Source organism: Phragmites australis, chromosome 21, assembly GCF_958298935.1.
Source record: "Phragmites australis chromosome 21, lpPhrAust1.1, whole genome shotgun sequence".
NCBI lineage: Eukaryota > Viridiplantae > Streptophyta > Magnoliopsida > Poales > Poaceae > Phragmites > Phragmites australis.
The window spans coordinates 4,768,421-4,791,878 of record NC_084941.1 but is presented as its reverse complement, the minus strand read 5'-3'; the positions used below and the strand labels follow the sequence as shown (position 1 = coordinate 4,791,878).

The 23,458-nt window shown below is 46.5% G+C and overlaps 5 protein-coding genes across 8 annotated transcripts; 4 read left to right on the top strand and 1 right to left on the bottom strand.

Moving 5' to 3' along the window:
* The first annotated feature begins 1,451 nt into the window (after positions 1-1,451).
* On the top strand, positions 1,452-5,060 carry LOC133903894 (probable prolyl 4-hydroxylase 3). Of its 2 annotated transcripts, none has more exons than XM_062345375.1 (8): positions 1,452-1,803; positions 1,917-2,004; positions 2,933-3,030; positions 3,116-3,213; positions 3,985-4,114; positions 4,203-4,390; positions 4,491-4,587; positions 4,793-5,060. In XM_062345375.1, exons 1-7 carry the CDS (start codon positions 1,571-1,573, stop codon positions 4,562-4,564), a joined length of 909 nt encoding a protein of 302 aa, XP_062201359.1. In that variant the 5' UTR covers positions 1,452-1,570; the 3' UTR covers positions 4,565-4,587; positions 4,793-5,060. The 2 variants fall into 2 exon arrangements, with proteins under 2 accessions (XP_062201359.1, XP_062201358.1); XM_062345374.1 differs by having other exon boundaries at positions 1,452-1,806.
* Positions 5,061-5,951: 891 nt separating this feature from the next.
* On the top strand, positions 5,952-8,418 carry LOC133903987 (lanC-like protein GCL2). 2 transcript variants are annotated; one of them, XM_062345487.1, is made up of 6 exons: positions 5,952-6,377; positions 6,529-6,707; positions 6,825-6,936; positions 7,099-7,215; positions 7,323-7,637; positions 7,869-8,418. In XM_062345487.1, the coding sequence occupies exons 1-6, from the start codon at positions 6,093-6,095 to the stop codon at positions 8,205-8,207; spliced, it is 1,347 nt and encodes a 448-aa protein (XP_062201471.1). In that variant the 5' UTR covers positions 5,952-6,092; the 3' UTR covers positions 8,208-8,418. The 2 variants fall into 2 exon arrangements, with proteins under 2 accessions (XP_062201471.1, XP_062201470.1); XM_062345486.1 differs by having other exon boundaries at positions 6,819-6,936.
* A 1,444-nt stretch (positions 8,419-9,862) lies between these two features.
* Positions 9,863-11,495, top strand: LOC133903892 (uncharacterized). Of its 2 annotated transcripts, XM_062345372.1 has the most exons (5): positions 9,867-10,028; positions 10,152-10,369; positions 10,460-10,621; positions 10,726-10,961; positions 11,106-11,495. In XM_062345372.1, the coding sequence occupies exons 1-5, from the start codon at positions 9,956-9,958 to the stop codon at positions 11,359-11,361; spliced, it is 945 nt and encodes a 314-aa protein (XP_062201356.1). In that variant the 5' UTR covers positions 9,867-9,955; the 3' UTR covers positions 11,362-11,495. The 2 variants fall into 2 exon arrangements, with proteins under 2 accessions (XP_062201355.1, XP_062201356.1); XM_062345371.1 differs by having other exon boundaries at positions 9,863-10,369.
* Positions 11,496-11,981: 486 nt separating this feature from the next.
* Positions 11,982-14,170, top strand: LOC133903893 (uncharacterized). Its single transcript, XM_062345373.1, has 5 exons — positions 11,982-12,101; positions 12,199-12,416; positions 13,124-13,285; positions 13,365-13,600; positions 13,700-14,170. Exons 1-5 carry the CDS (start codon positions 12,023-12,025, stop codon positions 13,959-13,961), a joined length of 957 nt encoding a protein of 318 aa, XP_062201357.1. The 5' UTR covers positions 11,982-12,022; the 3' UTR covers positions 13,962-14,170.
* Positions 14,171-18,795: 4,625 nt separating this feature from the next.
* On the bottom strand, positions 18,796-22,350 carry LOC133904054 (protein STABILIZED1-like). Its single transcript, XM_062345531.1, has one exon. It carries the CDS (start codon positions 22,348-22,350, stop codon positions 19,141-19,143), a length of 3,210 nt encoding a protein of 1,069 aa, XP_062201515.1. The 3' UTR covers positions 18,796-19,140.
* Between the last annotated feature and the right edge of the window lie 1,108 nt (positions 22,351-23,458).

Here is a 23,458-nt window from a genome sequence, read left to right as displayed (position 1 = left end):
TCGGATTCGTCGTCAATCCTTGGAAGGCGATTTCTCGGTGGTGTGACCTCACGTCACGACTAGCGCCTGGCTTCATCGTCGGTAAAGATTCCTTTTGAGGTGTCAAACGCTTGCGGAATAGGTAGCTACACGTCGCCTGCGCGTTCCCTTTTTTTTTTGCTAAAATTGATGCCCTGTCAGATATTGTCTTTTGCCCTGTAATGTATATATAGTGAGTTTGATGGTGGTTCAGTGGTTTGGTCGAGGCTTGTACCTCGTTTGCTAGGATCTTATTTTTTTTGCTAGTGTGATAGTCTATATCTGTTCTGTCTGGTTTGTTGTTGCCTGTTATACCTCCACTTTCAGGGGAGGTACTGCCGAAATTTTTCCTTAGCTTTCGGCAGATTTGTAGGTTGGTCTAAGTGCCCTCTCCGGGCTTATTTTGGTCCTCGAGGTGTTACAGTTGGTATTAGAGCCAGGTTCATCATTCATGCACTTTGAAAAGTACTTCCTCTGATCCTAAATAAGTTTATTAGGATATCAATTCAGTCTTCAATATAACACTTTGACTAATAATATCTATAAAAATATATTATTTTAAACAAAGAGCTATATATTATAAAAATATTTTTCATAATGAATATTTGGTCTAGTAGGTGGATGGCCGAGATTGTTTATATTAGTCAAACTCGTACCTTTGTATAGATTCATGATACGGTTTCTCGCCTCGTGTCGTGCTTGCTCGGTTTCCTTCCGTTTCTAAAGACGGCACCTTTAGCTTTTTTTTTTCCTTTTTCCCCACGAACTTGTTCAAATGCTAGGATGCCAGCAATCCCAAATTCGATGGACTATTAGAAACTAGGGACATTTTTTCACTTCTTTTTTCTTTGTCAAAAAAGTATTGTGTTCCTGAGTCGATAAGAACCTTGGTGGGTTGTGGGAGCATGCCTCAATCCATATTATTCCTGTGTTCCAAACAGTGTCTTAGCTCTTTTTTTTTAACGAACCGGTAAGATATTTGCCTGTTATATTAAAAAGAAGTAGAGTTTAACGGACCAAAAACTCGATTAATTAAGAAAAAATCAAACAAAACTCACAAAATACAGCGGGTTAAGAACTTAGCTAAACGGGTCTCAGCTTTCAAACAATTAGATCTGGTGCTTGTGAGTGGCAAATTGTAATTAGCTCATACGTGTAGTGGGCTTTGGCAAGAGTGCGCGGGGGAAGACTTGGGTAATTGGGCTGGGCGAGTGCACAACTCTCCAGGCTCGAGCCCAGTTAAGCTGTCCTTCTCCACGTGGACCTCTAACCCGTGGGACACGGCCCAGTTGGACTTGGCATATGTGGGACCCACCGCCTCCCCGCCTGGCACGTCACGTACCAAGTTGTGACGCAGCAGCATCTCCTTCCCGATAAAAAAACCGGCGACTCAGGTCAGAGAGAGAGAGAGAGGGGGGGGGGGGGGGGGAGAGACGAGAGGAGCAGCTAGAACAACCGGCCGACGCGGCGGGAGAGAGAGAGAGAGAGAGAGAGAGAGAGAGAGAGAGGGAGGGAGCCGAGCTGCACAAGCGGGTGTGACGCGGCGGTGGGCATGGCGGGCCGGGCAGCGGGGCGGGGCGGGAGGCCGCTGCTGGGCGGCGGCGGGGGTGGGAAGCGGGGCGGGAGGCCGTCGACGGCGATCGTGGCGGCTCTGCTGCTGGCGTGCGCAGCGCTGCTCCTCCTACTGGCGCTCGGCGCGCTCTCGCTGCCCGGGGCCTCCGACGGCGCCGGCCGCGGCGCGGGGCTGGCGCGCCCGCGACCACGCTTCCGCAGATCCGCGTTCGGGTCGTGCGTTTTTTTTTCCTCTCCTCCTTCTCCTCCTCTCCACGATCTCTTCCGTGCGTTTGCTCGCGCCGTTTCCTGTGAGAGGCTGACGCGTGGTTGCTTGCGTGTTGCAGGGGGCTGAAGATGCGCGGGGAGAAGGGGGAGCCATGGACGGAGGTGCTGTCCTGGGAGCCCCGCGCGTTCGTGTACCACAACTTCCTCGTGAGTCCCTCGCCTCATTCGCGCTGGTTGGGTGGAAAGGACCACACGCTAGGCTAGGACGGGGTTTCGCTCCATGCTTATGGTCAGGAGAAGGAGATCCTGATTTGTTTTGGTTTTGTTTCGATTCTCTTGAAATCGTAGTTGGGCAATTGGAGCAAAGACCGGACCTTTAGGTGACATCTTGATTATAACATCGAATTAGCTTCGCTCTCTGCGAGATTCATTGTTCTTTTTCCAGTAACATTTACGGATGCTTCGCATGACCCCATCCCGGAACTGGTTGTACTTGTCATGTAGGAACATAGAGTGAGATTTAGTGACGCTGTGAATGAGATACGGAAAATGTGCTTCTTGTTTCGACGGAAAAATGTGGTTTTTTTCATGACTCCATTCCAGATCTGAGCGGTAGCACTACTGACAGTTACTTAAAATGGCTATTGTACATGGGGTTACAGCTCCAGGACTCAGTTCTCCCTTGAGCTTTACGAAGAGTTTGAGCAGAGCCAGGTGGTACATTGTACTCCCAATTTACAGTCATAGTGTCATGCAGAATCCGAATCTGCTGGAGTGGTGGATCTGTAGTTCAAACTCTGGTTTTCAGTCATATTGGCTGGACGTTTTCTTCATGTTAAGCTTATCATTTGAGCTGAAACGTCATAGTTGCATTCACTCACCAAATTGTTGAATGATTTTGTATGAAGAAGTGCATAATGTAGTCTAATAAATCTTGTTCCAGGAAAAACATCGTTAGCCTCTAGCAATAAACTGAAATTGATGTTTGCGGCTGATGAGTTTGCATAATAGAAAATGATGTTAGGATTAGTGTCATGTTCATATTCTACTCTCTTTTTACTGCGACTGATTCCAATCTATGTTAGTTTACTTCACCTAGCAATCAGGTTATGACTAAATTTTATGTTATTCTCAGTCCAAGGAAGAATGTGAGTATTTGATTTCGCTGGCAAAGCCTCACATGAAGAAGTCGACAGTAGTTGATTCATCAACTGGAGGGAGCCAGGATAGCAGGTTTGAGCATTGCCAAAATTCTAATATCTTTAGTGGATGTTACATCACCTGTGATGCTCATTTTGCTTTATGGGGGCATATTCAGGGTGCGGACAAGTTCAGGAATGTTTCTTAGAAGAGGGCAGGACAAAATTATTCGTACAATCGAGAAAAGGATAGCAGATTACACCTTCATACCTGTAGGTATGTAGTATTTACCATGGGTTTAAAATTGAAGTGTTCGCATACTATTCTGTGATTTTTTTAATACGCTCAACAAACATTTATTCGCTAGATTTGATGTTTGAATGGTGTTGTTTAACACAGAGTCTGCCTCATGGACTCCAGCGTCCTGACAACTGCTTTACTGTCTCACTGACTTGCCAAATTGTACACGACGTGCTGCACCAAAGATTGTTGATACAATTTACAAATGTACTAAATTGTGAACTACAGTAGATTTAATACATCCTTTAATTTTTCTGCAGTTCCGGGATAGTATGTTGTGTACATTAGTAAAACCTTGGAGCAATGTAATAGATGCAGAGTATGATGTAGTACATGTCAGATTTAACTAAAAACTACATGATGTAAAAAAAATGGATATGTACTTAACTGTGCACTCACCAGTACTATACATTTTTTCGGAACAGTACTACAGTGCATTATTGCTAAACGTGGGTGTTTTGACATATAAACATGCATTTTTAATTTAAAAAGTACATAGAAGTACATACCCAACAATATGACGAGGTACTCAAGGGTCCTCAAGCATCAAGTTTCAACTCTGTTTCTGCAAATAAAAATAATAATAACCCATTACAGCAAAACCTGATGGCCAGTCTTAAATTTAAATAACAATCACCAAGTGCAACTAGTCTTTCTTCGACCATTGGTGCTTTGATTATTTTCTACTGTAATTTTGCTTCTAATGTCATCGGCACCTCTCTTTGTTGTTGCCCCATAATTTTGCAGAGCATGGAGAGGGTCTTCAAGTTCTTCACTATGAAGCTGGACAGAAGTATGAACCTCACTTTGATTACTTCCATGATGATGTCAACACCAAAAATGGAGGCCAGCGTATAGCAACTCTTCTTATGTATCTGTATGTATTATAATATTGGTGTTCTATAAATGCACGCTGTTGGTGCTTCGATTGACATTCTTTTTTCATGGCAATTGTTATTTACCAGTTCGGATGTTGAAGAGGGTGGTGAGACTGTGTTCCCTTCGGCAACAGTTAACAGCAGCTCGTCACCATTTTATAATGAGCTGTCTGAATGTGCAAAGAGGGGTCTATCTGTCAAACCAAAGATGGGAGATGCATTGCTTTTCTGGAGCATGAAGCCTGAAGGAGCTCTGGATCCCACAAGCCTGCATGGTGAGTTCTAACATCTTGATGTGATGGCATATTTTTTCTACATTCAAGTGTTATGCTACAATACACTGACACTAATATTTAACTGCAAATTTTTCTATAGGTGGGTGTCCAGTGATAAAAGGCAACAAATGGTCGTCCACAAAGTGGATGCGTGTTCATGAGTACAAAATATAGATATGAAGAAACACAGATTTGAGGTACTACTCAATTCTGCTCAGAAACTAAGATGGTTCTTCAACTATATATTTGTTTTAACTTTTTTTAGGGAAATATATGCTTTTACTTTTTGAGTCTGCCAACCAACAAAGTAGTGCTGTGCCTCTTTCCATTTATTCAAATGTCCGAGGTCAACTCTGAAGATACATTTCAGATTTATTGGATTTTTTCCCCAACTCTTTGCAGGTTATGCGTTGGTTCTAATTTGCGGACATTTTAGCACATCTTGAGGGCTTCAATTTTCTACAGAGGATAATTACAGTTTTTTTTCTCTCTAGCTGTTACCAAGGCTTCTTTTAGTAACTATGTTGTACATTAACATGTTAGGCTTACGAAACATGATCATTCAGAGGAGATGGACGCGTTGAGTGTATAAAACTGCCATTTCGCTTCTTATTCGGATCAAGATAGGATGCCTGATAGACTGATTAGTGAAAAGAGCAATTTTTTTTTATGTTGCTGTGACCTTATTTCGTACGTCCAAAACGGAATGGCAAAATTGAAGAAACTTATACCATCTCAAGACGAGTTCGCTATAGCTTAAACCAAAACAGGATCACATGAACACATTATATTGTTGTTGAGCGCTGCTGTGACTGCTTGACGGGCCCGCTTGAAACTCGCGAGGAGTCCTGCAGTGAACTTTTAACTGTTTCGTGCGAAATGCCTTCGGAATTTGGTGTGAAATTCCTGCGTTGTTCTCATGGCCTTCGGAATTTGGAAAGGGTGGCAACTCCTGCATGAACACACTCGGAATTTGGAAAGAAAGTGGCAGCTCCTGCAAGAACACACCTGTCACCCGGGATCAGGATTCGTGAGAGGAGCTATAGTAATTTACAGCCGATTATTGTAGCAATTCTACTGGATATCTTCAGTAAAAAATTTAAATTTTCATCTTTAATAACATTATTATAATATCTTCTAACACTATTACAGTATCTTTTTTTCATCTACATTAACAACTTTATTTCCTATCTCTATTACTTTCTCATCCTTTCAGACTCACAGTTATTTTTTATGAACAATGATGTTGACATAAAAGAGAATCAATCAATTTAGAGTATATCATTCTCTTTGCAGCACTGTAGCACTAGAAAAACAGAGGTTAGCCGGCAGGTCTAATCGGCAAAAGACGATATAGTGTTGCGGCACAATATTTTGCAGTAGGTGATAGAGTTGCCCTTAATGAAACCCTACCTTTTAATTATACTTTAGCATCAAATTTTATCCATCCATTCGAGCACGAACTTCTCATGAGAAATTGAAGTTTAAGTCAGATGATCCAGTTCGCCACCAGTACCCAACTTCCGACCGAAGCGAAACCTGACGGTTAGCCGAACGCTGAGGCAGCTCGTTAGGAAGGGGGGATAGGGAAACCGGCGGCGCGCTCCACGCGTTGCTCGGAGCGCGGCGCAACAGACGTGCCAGCGCCGCGGCGTCCAGCGAACTCGCCAACAATTTTTGTAAGCCGAGCCCACGGGCAGGCATGGGAAACGGCGGTGGGACTGGTGACAAGAAGCAGACGACGGGGAGGCTGCCGGTCGCGAACCCCCGCGAAGCGTCCGGCTCGAAGCGGCGTCGAAGCCTGCGCGGCGAGGGCATGGCCGACCGCTTCTTCCCCAACGACTTCCCCGACTTCGTCGCCGAGGCCTCCGGCGGCGACGGCCAGGGGTGCGTCGACCGGCGCGTTGGCCTCCGCGGCCTGCTCTCACTCCCCTACCCCAGGCTCTCCGATCGTCTCCTCCGCGCCGCGCTCCGGCTCAAGGACAAGGCACGCCTCGATCGGTGGCTTGGCTTCTGTCCGCCTGGTTTTGGTTTCGTTTCGTGGCGCACGCGCCCGCCCGCCCGCCCGCCCGCCCGCCCGCCAGGTGCTCGATCGATCGAGTGACTGATGGCCCCACTCGGTTTCGTCTCCCCTGCAGGTGGTGGAGGAGACTTGGGGCAAGGCGGGGCGGCAGGTCACGGACTACACGCTCTACACGGGCGCGCTCGGGACGGCGCTCCTGCTGTTCAAGTCCTTCCAGGTCACCGGCGACCGCGGGGACCTCGCCCTCGCCGCCGACATCGTCCGGGCGTGCGACGCGACGTCGCGGGGCCTGCCGTAAGATGACTGCTTGCGCCCTTTCTTGCTCATGTTCGATAGTAGTTGTCTTGGACTCTTGGTTGGACCGTTCTGTTAGTGGTTGATATGAAAGGGTGGCATGGGTGCAAGGCGCAGGTTCTTAACATTCATCTGTGGGAGGGCCGGCGTCTGCGCTCTCGGAGCAGTGATTGCGAAGCATTGCGATGATCAGCTGATGGTCACCCAATATCTGAGCTCTTTTGATGAGGTGAGGCTCCTAATGAGCGTAATTTGGGTTTATTTGTCAAGTGTCTTCACTTGTACACCGTACGTGTAATGTGCTGTTTCCTACATAGCTGTTGAACAACAGATGGTATAATTGGTATTCCTGAGGTTGTAGACTGAGCTGTCCTCATTTGTGATTTTGTAGATAACGGTCACTGAGAAAGTTCCCAATGAGTTGTTATACGGAAGGGCGGGGTACTTGTGGGCTTGTTTGTTCTTGAACAAGCATCTCAGCGAGAAGACGATCCCCCTCGAGCACATTGTATGTTCATGCTGTAGTTCTGTTCTCTTTCAGAATTCTTGTTTTCATAGAGTTATGTGGAAGGCACTGAAATCTTATTGGATGATGAAACCACTTCAACTGTGTAGAATTCTGTGGCAAAGGACATCATTAAGGAGGGAAGAAAGCTGTCAAGCAAGGGGAGTAGCCCGCTGATGTACGAATGGCATGGGAAGAAGTACTGGGGTGCTGCCCATGGTCTTGCTGGAATCATGCATGTACTCATGCACACCGAACTGAGGCCGGATGAGCAGGATGATGTGAAGAACACGCTGCGATACATGATCAAGAACCGGTTTCCTAGTGGCAACTATCCCTCAAGTGAAGGCAACGAATCTGATCGCTTGGTGCATTGGTGTCATGGCGCCCCTGGTGTTGCTCTTACGCTTGCCAAAGCTTATGAGGTGATTGCTGCATCTGTTTACACTTGCTCTGCTGCATATCCCCTAGTGTTTTGTGCATGTTTTTTCGAAGTCCCTATCAGGGTAGTTGTGCATGCATGGCATGCCCACATACGCAGGTGTTCTTCTGCAGTTCAGCACAATGTTTAACTGATCACCGATGAGCTGCCAAGTGATAGCTTGTCTAATAATCTCTGGATATGGTCATCATGAGTTGCTACATTTGTATTTCAGGTCTTCCATGATGATCATTTCAAGCAATCAGCTGCAGAGGCTGCCGAAGTTATCTGGAACCGAGGTCTTCTGAAGAGAGTCGGAATATGCCACGGTGTAAGCGGGAACGCCTATGTGTTTCTCTCACTCTACAGGTTAACTGGCAATGCTGACTACCTCTACCGGGCAAAGGCTTTTGCTTGCTTTCTTCTCGAGAAAGCTGATCGGTTGATTGCCGAGGGGGCCATGCACGGTGGTGATCGCCCATTTTCCCTGTTTGAAGGGAAGGCTGGGATGGCATTCCTCCTTTTGGACATGGTTAACCCATCTGAATCAAGGTTCCCGGCCTATGAACTTTGAGATACCCCATCTGTACGCGTATCTTGTGAGGCTCGGTGATCCATCAGTCCGAAGTATTTTTGTTTTCTTGTATACTCTATAATGTGTACCTTGGACCTTGGTGGCGCTTGCTATGTTTGTAAATTTTAGTGTTCCTGATGTTGCAAACTTGTTTTGTAAAGTATATGTATGAAGGGGTTCTGGCAATAAGGACCATATTTGTGCCGGATAACGCCTCTTTAGCCTTTGTTTGTTCGTATCAGGATTACAACGAAAACATATGAGCTGAGCAAAACATATTGTAGCATCCAACAGGCATACCGTTCTGAAACATATCGGTTTGCTCAGATTAGGTACTTATGGATTGATTTTTGGACAATGAACAGACTTGATGATGGGAAACTAATATAATGATGATTAAATGACAAAGATACGCGGAAACCATTAAGCATCTTTATGTAAGTTAGTACAAGTTAACTTGTAGATGCTTTGGTAATCTCTGTTGTCTGATATAGCTATATTAAACTTTTCAACACCTTGATTGAAACGGATTCAGCATCTTTAGAGTGATGATGCTCCAAGTACTACAAACTACAGAAACATTCAAGATCCAGGATACCATTATATTAAGGTTCAAACAGTTTGCCAGAACACAATAGCTAGTTAAAAAAAATCACATTTGTAACTAAGAATATAGTTTATATTTTTGGATCTGTAAGTAAATGTTATTACTAGTGATGTATATTATATGAAGAGTAAAGAAATTCAATTATATCAGAATACCCAAATTTTGGTTAATATTAGCACGTACCACAAATTTCGCAGTTGTGCGATTTCAGCAAGCAAGCATGGATAGACGAGCTTCGTTGGTCCAGAAGTGGGTACCATGCTCCATGCTTATCCAAGGACTTGTCTTAATATTATCATGAGATGATGGGTACCTTTTTATTCAATTGAGGTTATGATCTTCATATTTATACTATATCCATCCCTTAATTTTTTATTTCTTGTATTAAAATCTACTTAACAATGCAAAAAAATTAATATATTTTTTGGAGTCAAGACTCAAGAATGACGCACAAGTGGTTAAATGAAATCAAGCACAACGAATTCTCCAAACCATAGCAGTAGACCTCACAGATGGGAAGTGGAAAAATGCAACATCGATTTATCTTAGTTTCTTCATGTCATGCTTAAAGTCTTCCCATGTGGAGGGTCTAATCATGCTCAGCAGGTAAAGATTTCATGATCTGCCTCTATCCTGATAGAGATCAATTAGACAATACCAAGCCATGTGGAGTGTAGAAGCAGTTGACAAGAATTGCTTAACCAACACGTGATTTCTGGAAAGAAAACAGGCAGCTACGAGGGCCTGGGAACTGACATCCAAACAGGCAGCTACGAGAAGCCAATCACCCAGAAAGAAGTTAGGAATGGCAGAATCAGTTTGGACGGACAACAGTTTTGAGTTGATTTCTGACAACTGCTCTGCTGTATGATTTTCAGGTTACTACACCCGTTCTTGTGCAGTTTTTGTGATGCTGATCTGTGGATCCTCAGATTCCAGCTTGTGCAGTTTTTGTCTTGAGAAGGGCCAAAGAAGGAAGCGACAAGCCCGAGGCAGAGCTGACAAGTGGGAGAGTGACCGGCCAGGGCCAGCCACTGATGCACATCCATTTAACTGCCTTCTCACACTTCACTCCCTGTAAGGCTGAAGCATCTCGCTCTGGTTGTCCTCGAGGAGCAGGCAGGCAAGCGGCAAGTCAGCGATGGCGCTGGAGATCGAGCACACCCACCTCCCCATCCGCGGGCTCAACCTCCACATAGCTCAGGCAGGCAAAGGTGAGAAAAGTCTTCCGCGTAATCGTTGTCTGCGCACCGTGTCCGATTCGGTCCCAAATGAGCGAGCGGCGTTGGAGTGTTTTCTCATGCTTGTGTTTTTGTTTCGTGTTTTGTTTGTGGCAGGTGACCTGGGGACGGTGGTGTTCCTGCACGGCTTCCCGGAGATATGGTACTCGTGGCGCCACCAGATGCTGGCCGTGGCCGCGGCCGGGTACCGCGCCATCGCGCCGGACTGCCGTGGGTATGGCCTCTCGGACCAGCCGCCGGAGCACGAGGAGGCCTCCTGGGACGACCTCGTCGCCGACGTTCTCGCCATCCTCGACGCCCTCTCCGTCCCCAAGGTAGGACACGGATCCAGAGGAGCGTCCAAGAAACAGATGAGAGATATGCCGTGACCGTAAGTGTTGTTGCCTCTTCCTCCGCGCGTGCAGGCGTTCCTGGTGGGCAAGGACTTCGGCACCATACCGGCGTACGAGTTCGCGCTGCAGCACCCGGACCGCACCCGCGGCGTGGTGTGCCTCGGCATCCCCTTCAACCCCGCCCCCATGGCCTTCGACACCATGCCCGAAGGCTTCTACATCTTGCGCTGGCGTGTACGTCACCTCTCGAGTCTCCGAAAGATTTATTTTTTCTTATCGAAGTTGCTGCTCTGGCTCTGCAACTGGTGTTCGTCAGCTCACGTGTTTTGATCCTCCAGGAGCCGGGCAGGGCGGAGGCCGACTTTGGCCGGTACGACGTGAGGCGCGTGGTGCGCACCGTCTACGTGCTCTTCTCCGCCGCCGAGATCCCGACGGCGAAGGAAGGGCAGGAGATCATGGACCTCGCCGACCTGTCCACGCCCCTCCCGGAGTGGTTCACCGAGGAGGACCTCGACGCCTACGCCGCGCTCTACGAGAAATCCGGGTTCCGCTACCCTCTTCAGATGCCATACAGGTAGTACTCTAGTAATAACAAACAGTCAACACTGCAAGAACTGCATGCGCTCCTCTCTCCAGTCGAACGGCACAACATATTGCATTGCGAGTAGGACATGTAGTCATGCAACTCTGGTGTTCATTGCTTCCATGGATTGGACAGGGCTCTACACAAGCTTCCGAACCGGCTGGACTCCAAGTTCCAGGTCCCGGTGTTCATGGTGATGGGGGAGAAGGACTACGCCTTCAAGTTCCCAGGGTTCGAGACCGCGATGCGGAGCGGCATCATGGAGACCTTCGCGCCGGACCTGAAGATCACCTACATCCCGGAGGGGAGCCACTTCGTGCAGGAGCAGCTCCCGGAGCAGGTCAACGAGCTCCTCCTCGGCTTCCTCGAGGACCACCCCATCGTCGCCTGAGGTGTCAGTGGGACAGCGAGGACAAAACTTGCAGCAATTGCTTCTCCATTGCCGTTGCCTCGTTGCCTTTCTTGATGAGTCATGATCCGTGTAGCTCTGAATTTTCTCGGGAATAAAGATGCTCGTTCATCGTACTTGTAAGTTTGGTGCGCCTTGTTGTTCTGAATCATCTGATATGGCATGAAAGATCGTCCATTTTCAGACGATGCATTAGGGATGCTTGTGCTAAGAACAGGTTAAGAATGTGGTGGGGTTGTTTTGGTACTGCTTGAGTGCTTGACCTTGAAAATAATGTAGCCAGCTTTAGCTGTGACTGCGCAGTTTTTCTTCGTTTTGTCGAACGGTGTGCTTTGTACAATCTTGAAAAATGAAGAATAGACACAACCGGTAGGATAGCATGACAGCAAGGCCTATATTTCAGTGGAGAAAGTTAGGCTGGTCTCTGTCAATCTGTCTTTTTCCATTGAAATTCCAGCAGCTTGAGCCATCAATCCCAACATCAGCTGCCGCTCCTGACTTTTACACCAAATATTCAGAGAAAAACTTTTTGTTGAAGGAAATTCACATGAAAACTTGGGGCAGGAATGTATTTTTTCTAGAGGGTACATACAGGGGAGAGGGAGAGGGGGGGGGGGGCAGAGAGAGAGAGAGAGAGAGAGAGATGGACATGGAGCAGCAGATTGAGCACAGTCACCTCCCCATTCGAGGCCTTAACCTCCATGTCGCCCAGGCTGGCAAAGGTGATCACTGATCAGCGCTTGCTTTGTGTTCTTGCTCTCATTCTATTTCTAGCTCGGCGTGGCACAGTCCAAGAACTTCCCGGTGTGTTCGGTGCAGGTGATCAGGGGGTGGTGGTGTTCTTGCACGGGTTCCCGGAGATATGGTACTCGTGGCGCCACCAGATGCTGGCCGTAGCCGCCGCCGGGTACCGCGCCGTCGCGCCGGACTGGCGCGGATACGGGCTCTCCGACGAGCCGCCTGAGAAGGAGGAGGTGTCGTACGACGACCTGCTGGATGATCTCCTCGGCATCCTCGACGCCCTCTCCATCCCCAAGGTGTCAGTATCACCGCTTTCACATTGAGTTAGCTGTTCAGATCAATTTCAGATATATAAGGCCTTGTGCTAGCACTTCTGAACTAAAAAGGGCATAATCGGGGGAAGAACTATGGTGGAATCCTACATATTGAGTAGAACTTGTGAGCAAACGCTTGCCGATTTGTTCATCAGTCATGCTTCTGTCAAGCATTGAATTGATCTGTCAAGCTGGTAGACGTTCAGTATACTCCGTTTAGTAAACAAGACAAAAAAAATGAGACTTCTAATTCTGCTTCATTTTTAGTTGAATTGTTGTTAGCTTACACTTTTACTAAGAGTAAGAGCTAGTTTTTCCATCATTGAAACAGATAAGAATACGGAGATATCCCTTGGCATAATTGGGGGAAGAACTATGATGGAATCCTACAAGATCGAGTAGAACTTGTGAACAAACACGTGCTGATTTGTTCAATAGCTATGCAAGCAGTCCCTTGGTATAAATTATATACAATTGATCTGTCTAGTTGGAAGTCTTGTTCTGTAAACAAGGTCAAAAATGAGATATCTGATTCTGCTTCATTGTTAGAAAAACTAGTGGTTTTAAACTTTTAATAAGCGTAAGTGCTTGTTTTTCCATCATTGTAACCAATACGATTATCAGCTTGCCCCAAATGAAACCAGTTCATGCTGTTGGTGTTTTGTAACTTCCATTTTGCTTCAAATCAGGCATTCCTTGTGGGGAAAGACTTCGGAGCCATGCCAGCCTATGATTTTGCTCTCCGTCACCCCGACCGCGTGTGCGGTGTGATGTGTTTGGGCATCCCTTTCAGTCCTTTTGCTTTCTCCTTCGCCACCATGCCAGAAGGATTCTACATGTTGCGCTGGCAGGTTATTTTCTACCTGAGCATTCCCATGTCAGGAAAGAGCAGAGAGTTTGCACTTTATATGACAGGTCCCAAGCTTGTAGGAACCGGGAAGAGCGGAGGCTGACTTCGGCAGATATGATGTCAGTAGAGTTGTGCGCACCATCTACATTCTGTTCTCTAGCAGCGAGATCCCGATAGCAAAAGAAGATCAAGAGATTACTGATCTAGCAGACTTGTCGAGTCCTCTTCCTGAATGGTTCGGTGAGAAGGATCTTGCTGTCTATGCATCACTCTATGAGAAGTCTGGTTTCCGGTATCCACTGAAGATGCCATACAGGTGAATATGACTTGATTATGGTGCTATTTTCCTCTGGTATTTTTAGATATTCTGGTGCTTGACAAAATTAAGTGTATGCGTGTTTGTTACACTTGACAGGTCTCTCGATAAGAGACAAACAATTGAAGACCCAAAGTTCCAAGTCCCGGTGTTTGTTGTCATGGGGGAGAAAGATTACGTCTACAAGCTCCCTGGTTTCGAGTCCGTTTTGAAAGACGGCATCATGGAGATGTTTGCGCCAGACCTGAAGATCGCCTACATCCCTGAAGGAAGCCATTTTGTGCAGGAGCAGTTCCCAGACAAGGTGAATGAGCTGCTCATTGGCTTCTTGAAGGACCATCCTGTTCCTGTGGCTGCGTAGATGTTCTGGTTTGACATAAACCACACATCATGCTCGAATTTATAAGCCACTGGAGCATTAGCTTTTATATGATTTATCAATAAAGGATTTGTGAATTGTGATTGCTGACTTTGCCCCCAGTATGCTATTTATGTTTGAACCTTGCTGTATCTTGTTTGTAAGTGTATACCCCGAGTTTTATTAGCAATAGAATGCTAACATTTCTGTCTTGTGATTCTGCTTCCTAGAACGGATTTGGAACAATAGCTGCACGCCCGCTGCCCATCACTTTATCCGCGTTGCTTTTGTTCTTTTGGGTTTCTTTTGTTGGAGTACGTTGAGCTCTCTTTGCTAAAGCCTGAAGCTGAAGAATCCTTCTGACGATGCACTTAATTCTCCTTCAGAATTCTGCAGTGAGGTGGGGGTCTTTAGATATATATTTAGATATATATAGGAAGAAAACCCTCACCTTCACCTTCATTAGCAATATTGTACTAATAGATGATGAGCCTTATGATAAGTCGTCTCTTTATAAAAAGAGCTTTTGAGATTTATTAAGAATTACTAAAATTATATGGGGTCATATAATTCTAACAATTATAGCACATCGACAGGTTTATTAGACGAGATCAGCGAATCTTCAACTGTGTCTGTCTCGCTCACCACACCTCGGAAGATCGATCACAGTTGATTAACAGCATCATCGATATGCTCGCGCGCGATCGTTCCTTTTAGCTATAGCACTTGCGGCCAAGTGAATTCGCAAGATTTCACCTCGCGAGCACGTAGCCACGACCCGCGCGTCCACGGCACTTCCAAGCTCGGGCGCCAGGCACGGCGGCGGCGGACTGCATCTCCATGCCGAGGCCACCGGCGTTCTCAGCCAGGCGCGCATCCGAGCGTCGCATGCACGCGCCTGCGCCCGGCACGGGGCCACGTTTTCCTCGGCTGCGCGAGCGGCGACTCGGACGCCGACTCCCGTTCGGCTTCGGGCGTCCCCCGTACGCAATCTTTACCGGTCCCGCGCGACACCCGCTCGAGTGGTTTAGTACCACATCGCTTCTATCGCGTGGCAAGCAGCAGCATAAAAAGGCAGGCGCATGCAGAGATCTCTCGCCGGGCCTCGTAGCGGTGGCCCACGTCATCCCAAGCTTGGGGGCAAAGACGGTTGGCTCGGCGGCGTGCAGAGCACCGTGTCGACAGGATTGACACCCCGGGCTCTACAGCACCGGACGGTGTGACGGTCATCTGATCGTAAATCCTGACGGCGCTGCATACGATCGGGGCTGCCTCGATCCGGACCGTGCTCGCACTCCATCGAACCAACCGCCTTTTGTTTTCCTTTTAATTTTGCTCTCCATCAGTGTTGGAATAATCTTGAGCGTTGTTTTGCTCCATCTTCTGTGTTTCTGTTTTTGCGTCGAATCTGTTTTCTTGTAAGCGCATGACTGGGTTGTGGTCTAGTGCAAGCCTAGTCTGAGTTAGTTAGCATATGAGCGAAAGAGGCCGGGTGCAATGGAAAAAAATTCTATAAAATTTAATCTCATGTATTTTGAGCTTGGATCCAATTCATAGCGTGACACATGGTAAAAAATTACCATAAACTTATGATGAAAACAAGAATTACCATAAACTTATGGTGTGCAGAATGGCACACGCTGTAGCCTCATGTGGCGTTTAGCGTGGCCTCAACGGCCGTTTTCTTTGTTGTCATTGTATAAACAGTGGAGTCCGAAAAGCTGGAGAGAGAGAGAGAGAGAGAGCAGCACCAAAACTTTGAGTCCTTGTGCGAGTTCCCCTTCCTCTTCTTCTTCAGTTCTGTGAAATCATCCAAGTGTTCGCGTGAGTAGAGAGGGCAGTAGCGCGGCTAACAATCAATGATCTGTATCTCACAATCGTCCGCGCTCGTTCACGGCTGCACATCGCCGTCTTGGTGCGTCGTAGATCAAGCTCGTAACGAGGATGCAGTATGTAAGTGACGTTTGGATTTGGTGCTGAAGCTCGCCAGGCAGAGGCCGAGCCGTCGAGGGGAAGTTGGGCATGACAAGAAGCTGGGCTTGTGTCATGTACTAACACAACAGGATAAGAGACCCATGATAACATAACGTGATTGCTTAGTGTAGAAAACTTCGACATAACAGGGCATGAGGTTGGCTTCAAGAATTACAAGGTTCCAACCAGGATAAAGACAAAAAAAAGGAATAATAAACCTGTCGTACAGGAATTCAGAACAACCAACAATTGCAGAAGAAACTTCAATTGCTCCAGCCCCTATGTCACTAGAAAGGTGATTGGTTTGCTGCCACACCTCTTTCTACTCTCCATGGGCCATTGCCATATTGTGCTTTACAGCAAATCAGAAACAGATGTTCATACTATGTATACCTTGGACACACCTGGTCATTCTGTGCTCAGAATTGCACAATAGATCTTGATATCATCTGGAGTCTCCAGCAAATTGTTGCAACAGTCCAGCAGCAGACGGCTATGGTGCCGGAACAGCCATACACGCTGAGCAGAATACCAAACAGAGCATGGGAAATACATATTGAATTTTGCCAGCATTGAGTCAGATTATAGGCAACGACGACAATTACCGTACAAGACACAATTATGAAGTTGCGCATACACACTTCCAAAGTTTTAGCGATTTCTGGTATCTCAAGGAAGACATAGCCTGTCTGAATACAAGCACATCGCAGTATACAGAAGTTCTACATTGCATTGCATTGACTGATAGACACATTACAACCGAATCACATGCTTCAAACCTAAGCTCTTGTCTCGGGCAATGCTGCAAAATCAGATCTTGTCTTGGGCAATGCTGCAAAATCAGCTCGTCTCGGGCAATGTGGAGAAATCAGTTTGGTATTGACTCCGACAGAAAGTAATCACTCGAGCCAAGCCAGTTCGCTGCCAAACTGTTGCTACTTTCTTCAGTTATTCAAATGTCAGCATGCATATGATTTAGACCTGTGGGCAGACAGAATTAAAAACAGTTTTCTTAGCCGAGGAAAATCCCACAGGACAAGCAAAATTAGTTATCAAGCACGAGCAGAAAAAAAAAACGCCCATGAAGCATCAGGATTACAGTAACATGAGTTGTATCGATACAGAAAGCATAAGTGGGAAGAAATCAGTTCACAATTAAGCCTAAACATCCTTCGAGGCATTCCATCAAATTTTCATTGTTCTCCAAATGAACTTGAGGACACATAATAGCCAATAACATCACAGGTTTATTTGGGTAATTCATAGGTCTAGGATGCAGTCACAGAACGCTTGTTTGGAGCACGGAGCGCCTCTAAGCTTGTTTGTGCACTATGATAATTGATACTTATCAGTATCATAGCGCACACAATTGTTAGCAGTGAGAATTTTAATCTAGAATTGTTAGGTGATGGGTTTTAATCAAAATTGTCAATCACCACACGATCCTGTGAGATAAGACAGACCACCTATTTGCCTAAGAAGTAAAACAAAACTGTCAAAGTGAATCCTTTATGATGGGACCTCTGCATCAAGCTGGTTGTAAATTACATAGGTCAACAGGATCTGTCTGCCCAGCTTAAAATAAAGTATTGATACCGCTTTGACATGCAATAATACATAGCTACATTTAAAGAAGAATAGGCGTAATAATGATGCAAACAAATAACAATAATTCTGCTTATCTCAAACCACCTACGTGCAACTCAAATCTTAATGGTCAAATACTTCCGCCAAATTAGAACTTCTAACTGAAAAATACAATAAAACACCGAAACAAACGTAGCTCAACATGGGACAATCAGAAGTTTCAGAACACTATGAGAACAGAATGCCACAGATTTGTCCTAATCAGAACAGTAATATAGAACACACTGCACCAAATACCTTATCAAGACAATATGATCTAGGAGCCTAGGCGTCTGCAGCATTGGGATTTTCTGCTCTACCGAGTGCCACTACAGGTCTATAGTGAATGGTCTCAACTGGCTGATATGAGTTCTCAACAGCCTTGGTTATTGCTTGCCATCTCTCACTATGTTTTGGTTCTGCTGCAACACATATTATCAGAAGCTATGCCATTCCATTCAGGAACAATTCCCTAACCTTTTGAATCAGCTTATGATAGAGGCCATAAAAAAAACACGCATGAAAGAGTAACAAGGATGAGGTGTGATTAATAAAAATCAATCTTCACTGAAAAGTAACAGCTGAGCATAATATTCACTGATGCACCACCAATAATTTAACTATGCAATACCATAGGCGTGATGGAACCATAAATTCTTACATCAATACAGATACCACTAAAATAACAAAAAATATCAGATCCCATTTGTACCACCCAGTAGGATGTAAGAACTATTTTTCAGTACCGGTAGAAAGCTTACTTCTGCATTATTTCAACAAGAATGAAAAATGACCATTCAGAAGCTGAAAATCTGAAGCACAGAGTAGTAAAAGGCAACTAATATGCTAAGTAGACATTGATGAAAAATAACCATTAAGAAGCTGAAAGTCTTCTTTCTCAAATGTATGAACCAACTTCTGCAAGTGTAACTTCTAAAAAATTTAAGCAAAAATATCGTACTGAAACAGTGACAACAACTATATATTGGGCCTACACATACTCTGAACCCTGATGATTTCATCATAAGACAAAGGTTAAAAATTTCTTGAACTCCTCTGGAGTAGACAAAGGAAAGTACAGTTTAGGCACTTTGTATCATCTTCAGGTAGAGTTAAGCGCAACACAACACATTTTAATAAGACTATGTGTTCTCCACTTTCAGTCATCTCCAGGTAGAGTTCCTAGAAGTCCTTCCAAATTGAAATAACACCACTTACAGTATTATGTTTTACGTGATAGCGTCAGTCGTCACTCCCTTACTCAACATTTCTCTAAACAGAGTTAATGCATCCTCTATCCTACCATCTTTGCAGTAGCCATTAATCAAAGTGTTACAGGTAACAACATCAGGTTTCAAGCCAATAGAGAGCATGCCATCAAGTACAGTATTGCAGGTAACCACCTACCTGCAACTCAAGTCTTGATGATCAAATACTTTTCCCAAGTAAAACTCCAGACTGAACAATAAAAAAGAAACACTAAAGAACCAAATAGCTCAGCACAAGGCAATCGGAATTATCAGAACAGTAGTACGAAATACATTCACCAAATATCTTAGAAAAATAAATATGATATAGGAGTCTAGGCGTCTGCAGCATTGGGATTTTCTTCTCTTTCAAGGGCCACAACAGCTTTCTTCAGAAGGGCCTCAACTGACTGATGTGAGTTCTCGACAGCCTTGGTTATTGCTTGCCATTTTTCGCCATGTTTTGGTTCTGCTGCAACACATCTTTTCAGAACATCCTTTTGCGTATCTGCATTTCCATGCTGAAGTTCAAATCTATAGTACAATGCCCAAAAGTCCCCAATATCAGGAGCAAGAGTAACAGCCCTGTTCAACCAAGTCCTAGCCTTATCGACCTTCCTGTCAAGCCAGAAAAGTTTGGCCACAGCTGCAAGGACATGCGGATCGTGATCACATCGCTTTATAGCATCTGAACTCTTTCCTTTACGTAGGGGGCGTGGTACCATCTCAATAGCTGCAGCCCACAGAATACCACTTGTTGGACACTCTTGCAATGCCTTGGCTAGCAGAGCATCAGCCTCCTTTTTGTTCCCATGCCTCAATTCAGCTCGAATTGCTGCAAGCCAGAGTTCAGGTGTAGCTGGGTTCTTCTTCCTTGACATAGTGAGAACAGCACGTGACTTGCTCAAGCCATTTATCCTCTCCTCAAGGCTAGCTAGAGAGAGCCAAAGAGGGATGCAACTGGGACAGTGCTTCAGGCCGTTCTCATAAATCTCTTTGGCCTTCGCTCCATGACCAAGCCGGTCTTCCATTTGTCCTAGCATTAACCACAATTTGAAGAATGAGGGGAATAACTTCAGACCTTCCTCCAACAACCTCCTTTCCTCACCCACATTCCCAAGTTCTCTCTCAACAATGGCAGATTTCATCCAAACCCTCTCAGTGCCTCCTCTTTCCCTGGCCTTAGCCAAAAGCATTCTTGCTCTCTCTGGTTCATTGTTCTCAAACTCGAGCTTGAATGCGGCTAGCCATATCTCTTCTGAATTGGGGATAGCAGCATATGCTTCCTGAAGAATGGCTCGAGCAGCAGGCACATCTCCAGCCAACCATTTCTCCTTTGCAGCCATAAGCCATAATACTTCAGCTCGTGGATTGTAGTTAACAGCCTTCTTGAGGAGGGCATCAAGTGACTCCCTGGTCCCATGGCTCTTCTCAAGCTGAGCTGCTTTCAGCCAAATACTCTTCTTAGTAAGGAAGGCAGTAAGAGCATGCGCATAGATGGCACGAGCTGTTTCAATTGAACCACGCTTCTTGCATTCTTCAGCATCAGCAACCCATGTGCGCTTCCGATCCTCATCATCAACTCCAATGCCAATAGTGTTCTTCACAATAGCCTGGCAAGTCAAAACAGATCCAGCACGCTCCGCAGCTTCTGCTTCCTTTAGCCACGCCTCCCTATCAATATCCATTCCTTCTCTCTGTAGAGATCTGATACCTCTCTCAATCACCTTGTTGACTGAATGCGTGTTCCCATTAGCCTCTTCCAGCTTCGCAGCTGTGATCCAAATGGCAGGCTCCTTAGAAAGCTTCTCCCTCGCCTTGTTAAGTACCTTCTTCGCTTGGTCATAGGTCTCGAGCCTCGCAAGTGCAAGCCACAGCTCGACATGCAACGGGCAACACTCCACAGCCCTGTGAAGCAACAGCCTTGCATCCTCCTCATTCGCAAGCTCCACTACAGCCTTCCACAGCCGAACTGAATCAGGAATGTGCTCCAACCCTTTCCTCAACACCCTGCTCTTATTCAGATCACTAGTCTCTAATTTTGCTGCCTGCAACCATAGCTTCACAGAATTTGGAATTGCTTTCACACCCCTAGCAATCACTGCCTTTGACTCATCTGGACTAGCCAAACGGCACGCCTCGAGCCAAACATCCTCATTCTTGGGACACTCCTCACAGCCATGCTGGATGAGCTGCCGAGCAATCTGAAGCTTGCCAGCAATCTCTTCGAGCCTAGCTGCAGCAATCCAACCAGGTGGATGCTTAGGGTTCGTCTGCGTCACCGACTTGAGCAACAGTCGTGCCTTCTTGATGTCAGATATCTCAGCATCACTAGTAATTTTCATGCTTTTCAGGTCTGTCAAGTACCCCTTTGGATCAACAACAGTAAGCCCAGAAACCGAATCCGACAACCTATCCAACTTCAGCGAAAGCACAGTGCCACGACCCTCACCCACAGCTGTCAGATCTGTAACTGGAGTCTGTGCCCACGGCGTCTCTGCGCCACCAGCGGCACGGCTCTTGGGGTCAAGCGCGGTGACATGCTCCTGCTCCTGCCGGGCCTTCTCAAGCAGGGTGTCCGGCACGGGCACGAAGCTCTCAAACCGCTTCTTCTTGTTACGCAGCGAGTAGTCCCCAATCTCCGGTATGCTCTCCCACTCCTGCGCGGACAGATCGGCCAGCTTCCTCTTCAGATCAGCAAACTGCTCGGTGATCTTAGGGTTTGACGCGCGGTACTTCTCAATCTCCTGCTTGAGACGCGCCTCGCGACGGTCCTTGCGGCGCGAGTCCATCCTCTTGTCGATGCTCTCCCAGACGGCATCCGCTTCGCGGTCGTCGTCGTCGTAGTCGGCGTTGGAGAAGAGGCCGGCGTCGTTCCCCTCGAACTCGTCGAACTTCTGGTTCTCGTCATACCCCTTCTCCTCGTCGCCACCATCATCATCGCCGTCGTCCTCGCCGGGCGGCTTCCCACGGCCGCGGCCGATAGCAGGTGCCGCGGCGGCGGCAGAGCGGTCGGGCAGGTCCGGCGCCGCGCGGGCCGGACCGATATCCGAACGGGTGGTGAAGCCAGTGGCGCCACGGCCGAGCCCCGCGACGTAGTTGGGCGGCGGCTTGGAGTTGAGGAAATCGTACCGCGGGGGGCGGGCTGCCGGTGGCGGCGGGAGCGAGGTCGGGGTCGGGGTCGGGGTAGGAGTGGGGGTTGGGGTTGGGGCGGGCCCGGACATGCCGCCGAGTAGCGGGAGGTGGACGAGGAGAGCGCGACGTGGAGCGGGGAGGCACGGGTGGGCCGGGTCTGCGGGCAGGAGGCAGCGACTGGAGAGGTCGAGGCGCGGGAGACGACGGGCCGACGGCGGCAAGGTCGGCAAGCGTGGTCGAGGGGGAGATTGGATGGAAATGGAATGGTGGGGGGAAGGGCAAGTTGGGCTACTTATTACGGGTTGGTTTCGGTGGCGAGAGTCGGCTTGTGGCTTTGGATCGGGCTCGAGTATGATTGCCTGGGCTTCATTGGTTGGGCTTAATGTGGGGTGAGGATGTTGGGTTTTCATTTGGTCTTGCGAATGAATGCGAAATTATAGATCAAACTGTCAAAGCAAAATTCGGTGCAATCTATCGTAGGATCCGCTAAGTTCACCGGCTGAAGATAAGCGGATTCAAACCGTTATATCCGCTGCAGGTGAACCACCGTCTATCATACCTCCCGACTGGTTCTACCATAGAGGCCAACGATAGGGTCACATTACGCGACCTTTGCGGAAATTACAAGTTGATGGGCCTGTTTGGATCTTTTGTTGAAATAGGTTATTTTCATTTGGGCGATCTAGCCCATTTAAATTTCTCGCAAAAAAAAGCAATTGAAACTTGAGTATATGTACTAGTTATGTGCTCGAATGTTGTAACGAGGGTCGAATATTTTTCATGATATAGCATGTGTCACTATCTGCTTAACTAGCCCGATTTCACACAACATGAGTTCATCACGTAACGTCACAAACTGAAATTAAGTACTACAATCCATAGTACTATCCTACTTGGAGTCTATTGCTTTCATTCAGTTAAACTTTTCACATCAACAACCAAATATATTTATTTTCAATTATTTCAATCATGATTTGTCACCCATGGGAGTAGGGGACACCGGGTAATAACTGAGAGTAAAACAGGGAACTAATCTGAAGGTATCCTAAAACATTTAGATTCAGGCATAGCGAAGTATATGGAAGAGGAACTACACCAAACATTTGAGGCCAACAATTGCCACCAGGTGCTGGAACACCAAATTTGTCTTGACTTTACCACTGCTGAGAGGAATTAAAAAACCATGAAAGTGATAAAAACCTACCAATAAAATGATTAATCACTATTATCGGTCGCAAGCACATTAAAGTAGAGCTAATGTCTCACCTTGGTATCATCATTCATGACAAAACATACCTGACTTAAAAGGGGTATCCTCTCTTATGCATATACCATCCATGTGTCATGTCTGGGAGCTGCAATGCCTCATAGTTCAAATCCTTCTAGACATCCTCCTAATCTCACCAATAATGCCAAATATAGTTAATGTAAAGCGACTACAGACGAAAAACAAGTATATAGTGAGAATTGGTGGATTTTACACCGCAAAGTTGTAGAACTATGAGATATGGCTTCAGA